Raw genomic sequence first — 20,035 nt, forward strand, 5'->3', positions numbered from 1 at the left:
TTGTGAATCAACTAATGCCTTCGATGAAGAGGAAGATGAAGATGAGGATTTAGATAATCAATTAGATGATTAAAACTTAGTATAAAGTTCCAATCGTGGAAAGTCAAGAGAATGATACTTGAACTCAATATTATTATTTTGAAATTTTGATGATGTGATACTAATAATTACAAGTTTTTGGCATTTTTATTGTTTTTTAAGATACTATGTGACATTCTAATCTTAATTCATGCTTCTAGGCTATATCCATACATACATACATAAATACATATATGTATATATGTTTTTGTACTAACAAACTCAAACCCCATTTCAAACTTTTGTTGTACTAGTGAACTGGTTCTTTGGACCGGAACTTCAACCCAAACCCAAACAAGAAATTTAGATTTGGCTGAATGACCCATTGGTAGAGAGGCCCTCGTTATTTTTAGGGGAATACTACACAAGGATAAGTTGTATTCTCATCTATTCCTAAAAACTAAAAGCAAGCTCCATAGTAGAAAAATCAATAAGCAAGAAATTTATTAGTGTGATGATAAACAGTGCTACAACCCCCGTGAAAAGAAAATGCTTCTATAAGATAAGGTTTTGCTCCATAGGGACCCGTCCCCTACCTTGGTACCACCATCCCCATCCCCGAAACTTTTTGGGGACTTGGGGCTACATTGCCTAAGACGTCCCATTTTACTAGCAGTTACTCAAACTCAAGCTCCAATATCTTAATTCAAGTGGTATCTCAATTCAAGCCATTTGTTAATTTATCTTCCAATGCTCATATCATATCTCACTTCAAGTCCAACATTATGCATAAAGCTTCTACAATGTCTATGATGAAAAGTTTAACATGTTAAGATATAAATATTTTAAATTTCTCTGTATTTTTTTAATTTCTCTATTTTTAATAGCCATCCCCTATTGCCCCCTAAAATTGCTCAAAAGTACTCACCTATCAGAAACACATCTCGTCATCTCCTACCGTACTCATCCCTCAAACATGGTGGAGCATAGAGATAAGGTGAATGATGTTATAAAATACCTCAACTCTGCACAGATCAGAAGAAATGGATAAAATGGTTGTGAAATAAACAACAGCTGAAGCTCTAGCAATGGTTGGAAGTTCTTATGCTTAAAATATAAAAAATTTCCATAAGTAGATGGCAACTTGAGACAATATCTTACACTGCTAATCGTTTATCAGAGTGAAACAATTTAGAAGAAGCTGGCTATAAAATATGGTGCTGAACCATACTTTCCTTCTAAACAAGACGGCAAAGAGAGATGAAAACAAATAGGCTGTGCAGATTTTTCCTTCCATCTCTAAAAAATCATGGAAAAAATAGCTATTGCCATTTTCCATCAATTTCAGCTTATAGTTTGTGCATGGTATAAAATGAAATAATTTCTACCCTTGCTTTCACCTAGATTGGTTTTCCATCATGCTTTAGCATGATTTTATGAAACACTGGAAAATTACCTTGATTGATGATGCAAATTAAGGTAGCACTATTATAATGTAAACAGATATCTTCACAAATATTGGGCCTCTAAAAATTTAATATATGTAGTTGCCAGTCAATCAGATATCAGTAGCATTTTATTTATTCATTTATGAGCTTCAATCAGACCAATAAGTACTTCTTTTCCTCAAAGATTTTTCCATGCAGATTAGACTGGTCTTTCCTTATATTTTGGAGATCCAACTGCTCTTCTGTTACATATCTTGCTAGAGAGTACCACATTAACTGAAACCCTCTTTACTTACAAAAATTAAAGAGAGAAAAAGATAGATCGAAATTATATTTAAGTCCAAAAGTGACGAAAGTTGTGAAGGAATCGAAGGCATATTCAATGAGGATAGGAAAGTGCTAGAGAAGAAGTAAGCATTAACAGAGAAAACGATAGCTTTCAAAACCAACTTGCCCATTTATGTTTACCATTTTGGTCCTATTATATATATAACTGTTGTCCTATGAAAAGGATTGCTATCATCCTGTGTTAAAAAGTAAACCTATGCTACACCAGTGAAAATATGTCCAGGGATTTTCTAATAAATAGAAATATTTGTAATCCAATAATAAGTGCTATAGCACCTTAACCAAGAAAATAGAATCAAATCACATATGAATAACTGATCAGTTCAGACTTCAGAAATCTCTTCTGACTTTGCTTTCTATGAAAGTAAAACTTAGCAATAAGATGTGGGCAATTCTTCTATAAGCATCATGTCAAAACTAATTTCCTGAATGGAAATCAAAATTTCACCTGTATGGTAATCGATGCAGTTATGTAGGGAGTGATACCCAACTGGAAAAGAGAAAGTGGCAGCTCTGATGATAAGTCCCCAGAATCCACTGCAAAGAAGAGAATATATCAATCACATAATTTATTGCCTAGAAGTTAGAAACAGCCAAATTCACAAAATAACCATACAATCAACAATTATTGTATGGTCTAATTAGTATGGAAACTTCACAGAACATTAACCTACTATTTCAAACTTTTCATAAGAAGCATTTGTAATCTAAATGCACCAAGCCACACATAATAAGTGTAAACAAGAAGGCTAAAAAAAACCTCCATTTAATCTTATACTGCAGGTGATGCTGACAAAATTAATTTCCCCCTGCCACCTCACCAAATATTTTCCTTCTTGTATCCCACTCATATGTTGGAAGCCACAATTGTACTAGGGGTATGTTTGGCTTTCTTGTGTGGCAAGGAACTCTGAACTATACAAAGGATTGCTTTCATCATGACTCCTGTGTTCGGAATCAACTAAGAATTATTACAAATGGTCCATGATCAGATTGTCTTTTAGGGAGACTTTAATAATTACAAAATTTTAGCTTTATAATTTTATTTTCATTATTTTGGTCTCATCTGAAATGTCGAATTTCAGTCTAGAAAGAGCAGAATAGTGAAGTGTCAAGGTAAAACTCTTTTGAAATATGCATTTGAAATAACATTGCTTGAATCATAAGTGACAAAGGTTTTGTGAAGTTCCAAGTCAGCATAGTCTTTTCTTTACCACAAAGTCACATAAAGAAAAGAATCTAAAAATTTGAAGGATGAAAAAAATTGACAAATGATTCAACATACCTCGATCCTAGTGTCTCAATGCATCTACCTCTACTTTCCCTTTCAGCATTAATCCCCCCTGTTTTGGAAGTTTGGTTTGTAGGTACAGATATCATGAGCAATGAGTTCTTTCAAAACCATGAGCCTCCCCTACACTCATAAACAAAAGATTTCAAAATTTAAAAAGGGATTTGACTTCAACCGTGGCAGCAGAATGATATAAGCATTTTGGGAACTTCCCAAATCATGGATCCAAACAAATCCTTCTTATAATTCAACAATCTTCATTGTCTGATTTTGGAGATTATGATCAATTTCTGATAGTCACAAATTATTCATTTACCTCTTCTAAATTCATTCCAAATGTTGTTTGAATTCGCATAAAGATCTATTTTATATCAAGTTACAATTAAAGCATATATGCATAATCATGTGATCCACAACAAAAATTTCTTTTATAAAATCAATGTTTGATTCCCATAATATTATTCCTACAAAGCTTTGAACCTTTATGGAGATCTTTAAAAAATTATCCTTTGGGTCCAAATCCCAATAGTGACAGTACTAATTCACAAGTCAGCATTCCTAGGAAGAAATTCAACTTGTTACCATTCTCACATTTCATGTTCAGACCTTTAGCCTCTGAAATCTTTATTCAACCTCTTCCATTCTAAAGCTAATTTTGACCATTAAAAACCCTTCTCTTCCAAGAGCCCAGTTAAACATTTGAGAATGACTGTTTTGTATCTCGCTTTCGTCATCCAAATATAAGAAACCTAAAAGAAGCCCTACTAAATCAAGTCTTTTTGTCGCTAATTCAAAAACATTCCACTGTCCTCTTTCTCCAATTCCACAAAACTCATTTTAAATGCCAAAGAGACAAATAGTTGGGAGTAATAACTCGCAATTACAATCATTTTCTTCACTAACTCCACCACCATCACTTTAGTTCAGAATTTAAAAGTGCAAAAGAGAATTTTGAAGCATTAAAAATAATCCATCAATATCCCAACCTTCAATGATAGCAAAATATGTAGTTTGTTGAAATGGTGGTCCTGTCAACATCAGTCATTGTTGCGTATGCAAAGGAAAGAAAAAACCAGGACAAGTCTAAACTATTTGAAAAATCCCTTAATATGATCATGAAGCATGCACAAATTTAACATAAATAATGTTTATCTTGTTCTTGGTCTTAATAAAAGATTTCTTTCAATTTGGGTAGTGGTGGATAAGGCTTTCCAATTGAATTGAAGGATCAAAAAAGTTCTTACCAGGCCAAAGAGATCTAGCCTAATTATAGCAAAAGTTATGGAAGTTACAGAAGCCAATATAGGTTACAAAGTGAACTAATTTCAACTTAAGTTCAGAACAGTGATTATCTATGTGAGTTATGGCACAATTAGATGGGGCACCTACATTACCCAACATTGCCTATTATGAGGAAAATTGTCACAAGGCTTCTAGAGTTCAACATTGAAAATACCAGGGAGTTTGTAGAGGATGGACAGTTGACAAGCATGCCAAGGCTGCTTTTACAACAAATATATCCTGTTTGGTTGCAGGCATAGGAATGGAGAATAGGAAAGCATATGGGGAATAGGAATGGCTATTCCAGTAACAGCCATTTTTTTGGAATGGGTATAAGCTCATTTTACAGGCAAAATGGGAATATGCATTCCTATTCCCTATTCCAATTGACAAACCAAACTGAAAATAGAAAATGTATTCCAAATTTTCTATTCCTATTCCAGCAACCAAACAGGCCATAAAGGATTTTATACTTCCTGCATTTGGATATGTGTAATGTCCCCTTCTAATTATGAAGGGAACTAGCCTTTTTATTGAAAGGACCACAGACCTAATGATAAATAACAAGAGTCTGCTTTGAATTAATTTGTTATCTATTCTTCATTGGTCTTGTGATCAACCTTGGTTACTATCCACAGTTCCAGTGACCTTGGATCTACACTAGTCTGCCTAATAATTCCAATTTTGTAAAGTCTCTTTCAGATACAAAATTGTAAGGTTATTGAAATATATCATTACTCGTGAATGTTATCATTTTGAAGCAATCTATTCAGCTAATGATTCTAAGGTTCAAAATCTGTAATCTACAATCACCATAATATTGGGATCCATGTTTATCTATTGCAATATCAGCTAAGCTTTGATTACTGCCAGAATAAGAAGAATGAAGGCTATTTATTGGATGGTATAAATAAATCATTGTAACTCAACAAAGCATCATACTTGATAATTGCAATAATTATTATGTTCATACTTAGCATGAAGACATTGGGATTAATGTCATAACATTACTTCGTGTTGTCCTCCATTTTGTAACCACAAAACGGAGGCAACACAATGAAACTTTGCCAATTAAGTTTCAAATTTCTCTGAGTTAACTCATTATATGGTTGGCAAAAATTGATCAATTAATCCTTCCCAATTCATATTAGGAGTCTTTTTATGGAAGATTCTAGTCAAGTTACTTTTGTTTTTGTAATCTTGATTAGAATTATCGAATCTAGAAGCATATTCTCGATTTTTTAGGCCTTCGGGATCCTTTTTTGTGTTTTAGCGTGCTTGTTTAATTGTTTTGGTCTTTTTGTTTCCTTCAATCTCTTGCTTCCTCTCACACACTCATTTTGAGCTATCTTAGGACTTAATCGGAGTTGTCAATCAAAGGATATTAAGTGAATGTGTAATCAGACTTTAGAACCCTGATTGCAAACCTTATATTTTGATGTTATGTTGCACATTCTGATATTTATAACTTAAAATCACTTTAAAATGTGTTTTAAAGTTATAAAGCTGCACTTTTTGATCTTTTAAGTTATAACTTAAGTCACTTAAGTTATGAAGTGCACTGTTTGATCTATTTAGACATCATAAATGCACTTTATGTTATAACTTAAATCACTTAAAGTGCACTTTTTAAACCCATTTATGCATGACACATAAAATGTCATGTATAATATATTAATATGTAATGGACCCCAAAAAGTATGATTTCACTTAAGTGAATCAATTAGACATATGCAAATTAGAAGTCAAGTGAAAAGAACAACATATGTATTTGATGAAATATGTAAATGCACTTGAAAAGTGCAATGTCTTATTTTAAATATGGATTTCCATCTAAACAGTCTGATTTTGCTTGTTTTGCTTCATTTTAAGAGGCAAATCGCACTTTTGGAGGCCAACTGCACGTTACATCTAATATTTCTTCAAGATGCAATTCTGTATTTCACCCTCAAAACCACGATTGGCTTGATAAAACTTGTTTTCCCTGAAAAATCTACTTGGCTGGTTGGTTTTTGCATGATAGTTTAAATATGCATTCCATTTTGAAAGCCATGATTAGCCCATTTGTATGTAAGAAAACAATATGCAATCACTCCTAAAAAGTGTGATTGACTTCATACTTGCATTTTCCATGCAAAAAGTAACATGCAAATAAAGGCCAAAACCACAATTGGGCATTTGAATGTTTGAGCAATGTGTAATGGCTACCAAAAAGTGTGATTTGCATTTGGCTTGTAAAATGCAAGGTGTAAATGCTTGCTAAATCCCCAATTTTCCTCTTAGGGTCCCAAGTGCAACATGTAATAGTAAATACAACCCAAAATGCCCTATCTGCCTTAAAAGTTTTACAATTACACATTTATAAACATGCAAATGAGTTGGAAAACTGTGATTGGCAATCAGCCTCTTATTTATAATATGCAAATGCCTCCAAAAAGTGTGATTTGCACTTGAATGTCCAAACTCAATATGCAAAAGAAATGGAAAGTCCGATTTGCAAGAGAAACTCAAAATGCAATGTGTAATGGGTAATGAAAAGTGCGGTCTGCACTTGAGGGACTCATTCTAATGTCATTTCAATGTGTAATAGAGCTGGAAAAGTGCGATTTTAGGGCCAAGTGAAAGATATTTAAAAGATTTTGAATGCTATATGCATATACATTGGAAAACCCCGATTTTCAATAAGAGAGTTTCATTCTAACTTTTTTGCTCCAAGATTTGTTTTTTGCTCTCAAGTAAGTGTAAGTTTTGGGTATTGTTTGCATTTCTCCTTCTTGTTGCTTATTTGGTGCATTCTTTTGCTCTTTGCTTTCCATTTGTTCATTTGAATCCCTAGATTTTTGTTCTAAAAACATAAATAAATTCAAACTATCATTCTTTGCAAATGCAAAAGGTTCTTCCTCTTAAAAATGAAATTGCTTGTAAGATTGGAGTGTTGAAAGTCATCAATTTGTGTCAAGGCAAGAGGTATGTTCTTTTCTTTTCTTTGTTTTGTAAGTACTTTGTATGCCTTTTTTTGTTTGTTTTTTATTTGTTTGTGAAGAAAATGATGAAATTTCTCTCAAAGAATGCAAGTACCCATTCATATTTCCAAACCTCATATTCATTCTATTTCCAAATCTGCCCAACTCCACGTTTCTCAAATATATAATTGTTGGTGTAAATACGTATTTACTATTTACATTTAAGTTTACTTAGGTTAATGCATTATTTTATTATTTTATTTTGTGAGACACTTAGGAGTTTGCGCACCTTTTTGAGTTGTCATGTTGACAACACAGAAGTACGCAACTCTATTTTAGCACATGGTGTCTACAACACTGATTTGCATGTTACACCTTTGTAGGCTTATCCTCTCATCATTGCACTTACTTCCATGCTTAATAGAGGATAACCCATATCTAGTGGACATGTGCCTGGTTGTATGACTTATCATGATGTTGATTACGAGGCATTCTAGATGTATCTCAGAGGCCTTTATATATAGGCACTCCTAGTGTACTTTCACATAGCATATTGAATGAATATATCGTCATTCTAATCATACTCTCTCTTTCTGGTCTACAGTTGTACTTGTGTTTGAGTTCTTAGTTCCTAGGTGAATTTTGCCCTTAGAGAAATTCTTACATGGTATCAAAGCTTGGAGATTTTCTCATCACATAGCCGTTCAAGACCATTGTTGCTTTAGCACCTCAGCCCGAATCCGGAGTACTGCAAAAATTGGGAGTGTCTAGAGCCAGATCTGACCTCGCCATTGCGTCTAGAACGCTGATTCGGTGAAGATCGACTATAAATTCGGCTATCTTCAGCCAAAGTCGACCATGAGGCAAAAAAAATTTGCAAATCGGAACCCGAAGGCCCCAATTTGCAGTTCGGGTATGGTCATTTTTTGCAGATTTAATTAATTTTTCGGATTTGCATTTTTTTTAATAGAACCGGGCAGTGACACCCCGGCTCTACTATTTGGAGGAATATTTTATTTTGTCACAGAGAATTTCGCATCGGACATTCAACATTACTTCCAGGCACCGCACAACATTCACAACAGTCACATCCGGCTAATATTCCAGCCCCCTCAACACTACACCGGCGGCTAAAGCCCTTGTTCCCAACGGCCTTGCTTACTTTGTTTAAACTTGTGGGCACCTTTTTTTAAAAATACCTGCGGATCCTAACCCACGCGCAATGTGGGACTAATGCTTGGAGGCTTCGGCATCGCATAAACACTTTCTAACGGATTTCAAACTAATACCTGCTCCCGCCATACCGTCGTTGTTTGATCACTGGCTCCCATCCATGGTTTTAATTTACCAACGGCATCTTGGACAATTCCAGCAATCTGTGCATTTCACGGCACCGCCTTTCCTTGATTTTGGCTCCCGTGCATTGACACATTTGGTGCCATTTTTTCTCGTCACGACAGCGGATATTCCAGTAGCCGATTATACATTCCAACAAGATTTGACTATTTTGGCAATGCATAGTACCAACCCGCCCTACACCACATGGCAACCTACAACAGCACCACGTGGACCTTTGCCACATCACAGGACCTGCTAACTCAGCGGTCGTGACATGTCATTTTTTTGCTAGACTTGTCCGTACTGTCTTGTACATCGTACACGTCAGCAAATCTGTACCATTCGTACCATACGGACAGCCCAATCAACGTGCTACGTCACCAAGGGGCTCTTTTTTCACTAATGTCAGCCAGTCACTAGGTTAAATTTGATGGTCGTTTGACCATCAAACCTAGTCATTTTATAACTACTGCAACGATCGTTTGACTGTCAAATTTAAGCACGCAGTTTTCCTGCCAGATCCCTCTCTAGATTGCTTTTTGATTTGGCAGCCTAACTTTGCGAGCCCATAACTTAGACATCAGGACTCCAATTCAAGTGCGATTTTTTTTGAAATTGGGTAGAATCTCCTGAACTTTCCAATGGTGGTGTTCTTTTCTGATTTTGGTGCAAGGATTTTTTAGAAATTGCATTTTTTGGCGACTGTACCTGCATAATCCTACATTTTGCAATTTCAAACACTCCGTACGAGCTCATCTGGTCACCTTTTTAGGTTCTTTTTTTTGAAAGTGCATTTTTTTCGTCTACTTTCCAGATCTGCAGTCAGATTCTAGGGTTGTATGGACAAATTTCTCACTTTCAGAACTAGGCCTTTTTCTACATTGTAAAGCTTTGATTACTTTTCAGAATTGTTGTACATCTGACTTACAATGCTTAGTGATAGATTTAGGCCTCAAAAGGCAGTTGTAAAAGCAAAATCAAAAAGTCCACTTTGTTCATTTTGACAAGTGGCGCACTATATATGCACTACTTATAAAGTGCCAAAAGCATCCTTTTTGGGGGGGGGGGGGGGTCTTTTGATTGAGTGAAAAGGGGGGGGGTGTATTGTGTTCTTGTGTTTCTTTTTTGTGCTCTTTTCATTTATGCATCATGGGTTCGTTTAAATGTCCACCTCTAACTTCACGCAATTATTCTACATGGAATGATATTGCATGGAGTAGATTAATGGAAAAAGGATATAGTCTTTATGTTGATGGTACAATTACCAAACCTACTGATGCTAAAGAACTCATTGAATGGAAAAGACAAGACCATCAAGCTTTAGGAATTATCAGGAGTTGTGTACATGGAGATCTCTTCTTTCACATTGCCAATTGTACAGAATCCAAAGCAACTTGGGGCAAACTTGAATCATTGTATAGTAACGTGGATGAAGAAAAAGGATTTCAGATTGAGGATGATCTACTTCTCTTGGATCCAAAGAATTTTGACACAATTCAGGATTACATCACCAAAGCCAATAAGTATAAGGCACTTCTTAAAGATTGTGGAAATCCCATGAAGGATGAAAAGTTGATTCATCACATCCTGAAGAGGCTACCTTCAAAGTATGATTCCTTTGTTTTGAGTTTTAATACTCACAGATTGACCATGGGAACTGCTTACCAAAAGCCTTCATTTGATGCATTTGCAAAGATGTTGATTGTTGAACAATCTCACTTGATGGATTTAGGACTTCTCAAGTCATCAAAGACCAAAGCCTTGGTGGCTAGTGATGAGCACCAATCAAGTCAAGGAGGGAAAAGTTCTAGCAACAACAAGAAGCAGTGGAAGCAGAAATCACAATCTGAGACACAACAATCCTCCTCACAGCAAGGTAACTCTTCTTCCAACAAGAAGGGAAGTAATGAAAAGGACAAACTTTTTTGTGCATATTGCAAAAAGCCAAATCATGACGAGCATCATTACAAGACTAAAAGAATCGATGAGTTACAAAATCTACTCAGGATGAACAAGATTCAAGTGCCAAGTACTTCCAAAGATTCAACTCCAACCTCTTCAAAGGGTAAGGGCAAGCACATATGGCAAACACAAGTTCTTATTCGGAATGGATACTTGACTCAAGTGACTCCTACCATATGGGTTCTTCAAAGGGAGACTTTTCTTCATTGAAGCAGTCAAAGGTACCACACATCTTCATGGAAGATGATACTAAAATGGAAGTTGAAGGAAAAGAACATGTGGAAATGGAAAATGGGGAATTCAAAGATGTTCTCTACGTTCCAAACCTTAGCTCCAATCTCCTATCAGTTTACCAAATCACTCACTTTGGAGATGGTCATAAAGTTGAGTTCCTTCCAGATTTAGTGCTGGTGCAAAGTCTTAGAGATGATTCATCAGTTGTCGTGGCGAAAGTCAATGATGACAAGAGGCTTTATTCCTTCTCCCACTTTGTGCCTAAGTCTCCTTCTCAAGCCTTGTTGACTCACTCTACTTCACAAATCAACTTATGGCATGAGCGGTTTGGTCATCTTGCCTTCCGCCATCTTCAGCAACTTTGCTCAAAACACATGGTCAAAGGTCTACCTAATATCAACTTTCCTAAGGGTGAGTGTTCATCATGTTTAGTGGATATGCATCTCGAGGAGAAGTATGATAAAGGGAAGTCTTCTAGAGCTCCAATTGTTCTCCAGCTGGTTCACATGGTTTTAGCAGTTTCTTTTGCAATGACTTCAGTCAACCAAGGCCACTACATCCTCACTTTTCTTGATGACTTTTCACGATTCACTTGGGTCTACTTCCTTCATCACAAGAATGAAGTGGTTCATAAGCTTCAAGCCTTTAAGACTCAAGTTGAACACAAATCAAGGAAAACCATCAAGGTACTACGGGTGGACAATGAGAACAGTTATGTGAACAGAAGACTTGGGGACTTTTGCAAGCTTGAGGGAATCGATCTTCAAAATCCACCAGCATTCAGTCTGCACAAGACAGGTGTTGCAGCTATGAGGATTAGGACCCTCAAATCCATGGCAAGTTGCATGATAAAAGCCAAGTCTCTTGATCCTACATTAGAAGTTGAAGCCATTAGCAGTGCTACTCACATACTTAACAGGTCTCCTCATAATGCCATAGATGGCAAAACTCCTTTTGAGGCATGGTGCAGCAGAAAACCAGTTGTGAGTCACTTCAGAGTCTTCGGTTGTCCAACATGGGCAAACCTATCTTCCAAGGGATGCAAGGCACCAGCACCTAGGCCTTGTACTTTTATTGGGTATGAAGACAGAATGAAGGCTTACAGACTTATGGATCCAGAGACACATCAGATTTTTGTGGACAAGGATGTTCACTTTGAAGAAAGTTCACCAAGCTTATCCTCTACTCCTCTCTGCACATCATACACTGTGGAAACTAATAGTGACACCAGCAATAGTACTTCAACAAATTCAAACACGTGGGGTTCTATCGACAGTTGTAGTGAGAGGTCATATCATCAGTCTACTCCACATGCATACATTGCCACAATGAAAGGTCTAGCACAACATGGTACATATTGTCTTCCAGCTCCAACTTTAGTTGATGACTACATGGCAGACATTGCAGGTTTGTTCGTGGAGTCACACACCGCAGACTTGGGAGACAGTCTTGAGGACTTACATCTTCTCTTTGCTGAAGATGATCCTTCTACAATTGTTGTGAGGGCTCACTCTAACCCTCATGTCCATTCTCTACATGATCAATCTTCACAGGTTGGCGTGATTGTGGATCCTTATGAATAGCAATTGTCGGAGGTCTCTTTGTCAGTTGAAGAGATAGATGGTTCATTGGAACAGGTTCAATAGACATCCTTGCCAGATCTGCATTTGTTCTGTTCAGCATAGTTGGAAGGGGTGAACATCAGCATCAGCACAGGGATATTTGAGCAAGTTTCAGGGCCACTATACATCTTCAGGATTGTACCTTTGCCTTTGTTTCTTCCTAAGGGGAGGAACATCATTCTGCACTCTTGGACCAGCATTTTCATCTGAGCAACTTTCACTAACAGGCATTCTTCATTTGGGGGGGGGGGGGGGGGACTACCTTGTCTCTCTTCCTCTTTTTTCTTATGGGGGGGACTTTTTCCTCTTATGAGGTTTTTGTTCTTCTCCTTCTTCACTATTGTATATATTGGATGTATGTCGTAATGGGGGGGTCTTGATTACTCCATCCATTCATGCATCCCTATTCATTTCTCTTTTTGGGGGAGGGTTTTTCCCATGAGGTTTTCCCTCTTTCTCCACTTTATGAGAGATTGCATTTTTATTATGTACATGGGTACCTAACATGGCCTAGTAGCCAGGACCCATCATGCACTTCATCCTAGATTTCGTAAGCTTAAAGGCATTCCCCTAAGTTACACTTAAGGGGGGGTGTTGGTGTAAATACGTATTTACTATTTACACTTACTTTACTTAGGTTAATGCATTATTTTATTATTTTGTATTATTTTATTATTTTATTTTGTAAGACACTTAGGAGTTTGCGCACCTTTTTGAGTTGTCATGTTGACAACACAAAAGTATGCAACTCTATTTTAGCACATGGTGTCTACAACACTGATTTGCGTGTTACACCTTTGTAGGCTTATCCTCTCATCGTCGCCCTTACTTCTGTGCTTAATGGAGGATAAACCATATTTGATGGACATGTGCTTGGTTGTATGACTTATCATAATGCTGATTACGAGGCATTCTAGATGTATCTAAGAGGCCTTTATACACAGGCACTCCTAGTGTACTTTCACATTGCATATTGAATGAATATATCGTCATTCTGAGCATACTCTCTCTTTCTGGTCTACAGTTGTGCTTGTGTTTGAGTTCTTAGTTCCTGAGTGAATTTTTCCCTCAGGCAAATTCTTACAATAATCAAACTTTTAAAACCTGATTACACATTTGCATAAGTTTAAAATATTAAATTTTACCACATGCAAATGTATTACTAAAACCCAATTTGGAAAGACCCATATTCAAACTCAAAAAACTCTTATCCACATGCTCCCAAGCCACATCTACTTGCATTCTTAGCCACTCAAGCCAAGAGACCATATTCTGGTCATATGTAATCCACCCGAAAAATCCTGATTTTGGTCATTTTTGCCCAAAATAGAGGTTGTTTGTATCATTTTCAGCCTATCTAAGAGTTCAAAAAGTGTCTAGATCATACTTTGAACACTTATTCTTCATAGATTTATTGTCCTACATTTTGTCACCACAAAATGTAGGTAACAATGTGAAATTTTTTCAAACTAGTTTTGCATTTCTATAAGCTTATTTCATTATTTAATTGGTTTGTATTGATCAATCAAACAGCACCAATTGATATAATGAATCCTTTTATTGAAGGCTTTCGTCAATTTTTTCCGTTTTGCTTTCTATCGAGCCTTTGCTTAATTTTTGAGGCCTTCATCATCCTTTTCTTTGCTTTTGAGTTTGTGTCTGTTGGTTTTAAGTCCTTTGGTTATGCTCATGTCATGGCTTTCGTTTTTCCCTTCGATTTGGTCTAACCTAGAGCTCAATCAGAGTTGTCAATCAAGAGATATGGCCATTTTAGTGCCCAAAAAGTGGACCTTTTTGATACAACAATACGAATTAAAAATATTATGTTATATTTCTAATTTGACTTTCACTTTTTGAAGAATATAACTTAAATTCACTTTATGTTATATTTTTAAATTACTTTATCGATTAGGATTTCACTTAAAGTAACTATAGCACACTTTATGTTATAATTTTGAGTTACTTTTTAATTTTTCACTTAAAGTGACTAGATAACTATATAGTTCCAGTTTAATTTTTAATTTTTAAATCAAATGGTTATTTAAATGTTACTTTTTAAATGATGTTTATATGTTATATTTTTTAATATGATATATAAATATTGTTTATGACCCATTTAGTAACATTTTTATAAATTTAAATGAATTAAATAACTTTAAGTCATCAAAAGTGAACATTTTATATGTCATTACATGTAAAATCCATCAAAAGTGGACTTTATAAATGCCATTGTATATAATTTTCAACTTGGAAGTATTAATCCATTATAAGTAGACTTTTTACAGGCCATTGCATAAAATTTTCAACTTAGAAGTATTAATCCATCAAAAGTGGACTTTTTACATGCCATTGCATATGGTTTTCAACTTACAAGTATTAATCCAACAAAAGTGGACATTTTACATGTCTTTGCATATAAAGTTCAACTTGTTATCAAAAGTGGACCTTTTTGATGTCATTACATTAAAACGTTATCATGTAAGTGAACCTTTTTGATGTAATTGCATCAAAAATGAAGTTTTTATCCCTCCATTTTAAAATATGCATCCTCCCGCAAAAGGTCCGATTTTGCTTATGTGCATATTTTAAAATATGCAATAGCACCCAAAAAGTGTGATTTTGATGAGATACATATTTTAAAACATGCAAGTGACCCAAAAAGGTCCGATTTTGACCGAAAACATATTTTAATATGTGTATTGGCCTCCAAAAAGTCCGATTTTGAAGAAATGCATGCATTTGGCCGCCAAGAACCCGATTTTGGAGATTGTGAGAGATTTACTTGATGGTTTTGAATGAAATCAAAAATTGATTTATTTTGCTAAAAAAACATTTTTCAAACTCCTTCCAAGGGCACATTTTTGGAAAAATCTTCAAATAAATCCATTTTGAGTGATTTAAATTTTAAATCATGTTTTTGCAACGAAAAGAGGCGTTTTGGCATTTGCAATACATCTTGGCTCACATTTTTGCACTTCGAAGCCAAAAATGAATTTATTTCATGCCTTTTATAAATCACGTTTTTGCTAAAAACGCTCAGAAAATTGGGGTTCTTATCCACTTTTTTCCATTTCGGAGTCACATTTTTGCATTTTGATCCATGTATATACATTTAGGGAAGTTGTTTTTGCATTCACAAGTCAAAAATGACTCAAAAAATCCATTTTTTTGGCCACATTTCGCAAAAACCGCCCAGATTTTTGCATTAAAAAGTGATTTTTGCATTAAAAAGTCATGTTTTTGTTTAACAAACTCAAAAGAATGCATTTCCAACCCATACCTTTGATCAAAAGGGATTATTTTTGAGTTTTAAATGCATGATATTGTCTTTGGAGACCATGTATTTGGCACTTTCATGTCAAATTCGAACCTTCATTGCTCATTAATTTTTGTTAAATGCAAGTACGGAAAAAGTCAAAAAGTTGTTTGAAAATCCAGATTTGAGGAAAAATTGGTTTCCAAGTTTATAAAACTTGCTATTTTGGCTCACAACCTCAAAGAGGACATTTTCAAACTTGCTCATCAATTCATACTTATCTTGCTATTTTCATGCATATTATGGCTTGTTATTTGATATTTGTCCATATATATGCCATAAAAAGTGCATTTTGCCTTTAAAAATGATGAAAACTTTCATTTTCACACTTTTGGAATTTTTCCAAATTCCAAATTCGAATTTGCACTAGAAAGCAATTTGCATATTGACATGTTTGAGTCATATACCAAAGGTACATTTTTCTTTTGAGTTTTTTGTGTTTTGTGCTTACTTGCCGATTTTCTCCACTTTGGAGAAGTTACAAGTTCTTGGTTCTTTCCCAAGAACTTGTTGTTGCTTCACTTCATGCGAAAGCATCATCACATTCCACTTCTATTTTCCATGTCACAATACTTCACATCTCATCCAACAAATGCGATTACATATTTTCCATCTCATTCACCATCCGCACATGCATGTTATCCCATTCTCTACTTCCATTTCACTCATCTCACTTTTACCAAAGGTACATTTTTCTTTTGAGTTTTTGTGTTTTGTGCTTGCTTGTCGATTGTTCTTGGTTCTTTTCCAAGAACTTGTTGTTGCTTCACTTCATGCGAAAGCATCATCACATTCCACTTCTATTTTCCATGTCACAATACTTCACATCTCATCCGACAAATGCGATTACATATTTTCCATCTCATTCACCATCCGCACATGCATGTAATCCCATTCTCTACTTCCATTTCACTCATCTCACTTTTTGCATTCATTCGCATGACACAATCACACAAAATGCCTTACATGTAATTACATTCAAAAGGTTCGATTTTGATTAAAAGTCACATTTTGAAAAGTCAAAAAGATGTCATTTTCACCTCCCATGTACTTTGACTTCTCCTTTTCACCAAAAGTGACTATAAAACTCATTATCTCACTTCTATTTTCCATTTCCATCCCTCCATATGCATTAGCGCCTCCATGAGCAAATATATGTTTCCACGTCTTTCCATGCTTTCCATCTCCCGTTACATGTTGCACTTACATGTACTCATTTTTCATGCAATAATGTTTTGAAAATACTGAGTCACTTTTGAAATCAGCAATCTTCATTTGCATGCATTCTCATGCACTAAGCACTTTACTTTAAAAAAAAAAAAATTAAATGTGCTAATGGGAAGTTATTCCGAGTTCACATCCGGACATCATCAAGGTTTTCAAAGTGTCAAAGACTCTAGTTTGTGCTGATCTACAAAGGAGAATTCATGACAACTTGAGCAAGAAAAGCTTGATCACATCAAGTTTTCAAATGACAATGGACAATTCATCAAAGAGAGTCAAAGGTTACAAAAGAAGCAAGAACATGATTATCAAGGTGAATGCAGCGGTACAAAGTACAAGAACTTCCGATCCTGTGATCATCCGGGATTGCATCGTCAAGTACAAGGCCTTTCAGGACAACCCCTAGGATTTGTTTCAATCCTCTTCCGTCTTCTTCTTCTTCTTCTTTCATGTTTGTAATTGAAAAGGATGCATTGCATGAAAAAATGTAATTACATATAATGCAAGTTGCATGTACATGTGTATGTAAAAGATGTAATACGAGTTGCACATACAGTTGCATATAACCCTATATTTTCTCTTTTAGTTAAAATAAGTCAAAGTTGGTTGAGTTGCTCCCACTTTTTCCTCCACCTTTTTCTCAACTCTTGTGCCTATATAAAGGAGGGCCCCCTCATTGTAAAAATCATCTTTTGTTGTATGCAAGAAAGCTCTACCACATTTGTGCAAGCATAACTTTGATTGTGTAGTACGAATTTGGGAGAAAAGTGAATAAAAGAAGCAATTGGATTCAAAGCTTTGACTAGAAGCAATTGTGTTAGAGCAAATTAAAAGCTTTGACTGTAATTTGTGCCTATTTGTTTGATTCATGTTGCCGAAGCTTTGACTGGGAGTAATTGTGGAAATATGTAGCTAGAAGCTTTGTCTATAGCTTATACTTTTTTCTTAATTCGCAAAATAGTTAAGTTATTCTTACTTTTAGGAGTCTTTGTGCCCTAATTATAAAGCTTTGCCATATAGAAGTATGACCAGACTTAGAGCCAAACTGGTACATTTTCAGCTAGCCTTTGAGTTAGTGAAGGTTTATCAGTATCACTGTTTCTAGCTCTTAATAGAAGTGTAATTAGAGATTCACCCTGCCCATTACTCGCTCTACGAGTAAGTGGATTATTTCTTGAAAGATAAAAAGAAAGGATATTGGTAACACCCATTTTATATAATGTCTCGACTTCTTGCTTACCTTGAGTTGATCCAAGGAACAATGAGCACGGGGAGCCTTCCCTTTAAGGTAGGAGAGACTTTGTCTCACGTGCTGTGGTTGGTCATCCTATTTTGCGACTGGATTTTTACCCAAAATTGTCAGTTGCACAATATCCACCCAACAAGATCCATCATTAATCCTCATGTATCCAGTCCCATTAGAATATGTTTTCACCCTCTGAAACTTTCATGTATCTAAGGAGAAAAGAAAAGCATACTACATTCCTTTTTGAAGGCAGCCCACTAGAAATTGTGAAAGAGTACAAGTACCTTGGGATTGACTTTCATCATAAACTCAGCTAGGAGACTTATAGAGCGAAAAGGGCTCAAGGGGGTTGGAAAGGTTAATTTCTACTTCAGAATAGATGTAGGACAGCAGAACTATGGGACTGGAAAACCAAGAAGACTCTTTGGTTTGCTGGTCACGCCAATGGTACCTTATGGCTGCGAGGTGTGGGGAGCAGCATGTCAAAATGTAGATGGACACAAATAGAGAGAATTCAGAAACACTTAATCACAAGCAATCTCAAAGTCAAATCTTCCGTCCCTATGAAAAATTTGTTAGAGGTCGACGCTTTTCCACTAGAGGCTTCAACGATAATTTGGTTACTCAGCTACTTAAAGAAGATTGAAAACATGCAAGATCATTATTGGCTGAAAATTGTGAAAGAAGAGGCTCTTACCATAAGAAGAAAACATGGATGAAGCAAAACATTAAATGGATGGATAAATGGAACATCAAGGTGCAAGAGTGTCTGAACAATAATGTGGGCCAAAAAAAATTTGCTAGAAAGAAGTTTCAAAGTGCCATGTGGAATAATAACATTGGTAGACAAAAGGCATATTACATTAAAGAATTCAACCCAGCGGAGGATCATGACAAGAAGGCATACCTTGGGGTTACTATTAAAGGTAAGGCAAGGTTGTTAGTGGCACAATTGAGGACAGGATCCCATTACATCAAGTACGAGACGGGTAGATGGAAGAGGCCCAAAGAGGATTGGGAGGAGAGGATTTGCATGTTTTGTAGGACAAGAGCTATTGACACTGAATGGCATTTTCTCTCGGAGTGCACAACTTACAACAACATCTAAATTTTTTATGATGTCCTCCCAAAGGCGAACAACATGCATAGCTTATTTGAAGTCGACAAGATCAAGCAAACTACGGATTTCTTGGTTAACATCCATATCAGAAGATTGGAAATGGAAAGGAATATGGGAATTGCTTAATGATGTGTTCATTTGGTCCCTTGGACTGCTGTGGTCTCGTGGACGTCATTAAAATCATTCATTCATGTTGCGGAAAATTCTCCAAGTCGTGACATGTCCGAAGAATGTACACCTTCAAAAGGAATAGGCAAGATGAGATATCAATATGAAAAAGAGTTGGCTCATAGTACTCCATCGCAGGTTTCATCTTCATTCGATGGAATCTAAGACACAGAAATTGACCCTGTTGATATGGCAGATTTCCTACAAAGGATCAAGACATCCAGTCAAGAGGATATGCTATGGATCAAGAGAAGTAACATTCACTTGGTTTCCACTTTTCCAATGGCAGCCCTAGAACCTGAGTTTGCGTGGGAATGCAGGGAGCATTTTGACACAAAAACAAAGTCAATCAAGGATGCAGGTAGAAAAGTCATCCTTAGTTTACACACAAATATTATAAAGAAAGTCTTCAAAGTACCAAAGACTATGGAATGTGTAAACTTAACAAAGGAGAAT

At 35.8% G+C, this 20,035-nt stretch overlaps 1 protein-coding gene across 1 annotated transcript in view; it reads right to left on the bottom strand.

The window, feature by feature from the left end:
* The window catches only part of SCY2 (SecY protein transport family protein), a 220,143-nt gene that overhangs the window by 184,884 nt on the left and 15,224 nt on the right, over positions 1-20,035 (bottom strand). The window contains exon 3 of the mRNA XM_089820529.1: positions 2,263-2,351. Coding sequence (XP_089676655.1) covers positions 2,263-2,351 — 89 coding nt within the window. The remainder of the gene's footprint in view (positions 1-2,262; positions 2,352-20,035) is intronic.

The sequence above is a fragment of the Cupressus sempervirens genome, chromosome 3 (genome assembly GCF_028749045.1).
Source record: "Cupressus sempervirens isolate cs-2001-9-10 chromosome 3, ASM2874904v1, whole genome shotgun sequence".
Lineage (NCBI taxonomy): Eukaryota > Viridiplantae > Streptophyta > Pinopsida > Cupressales > Cupressaceae > Cupressus > Cupressus sempervirens.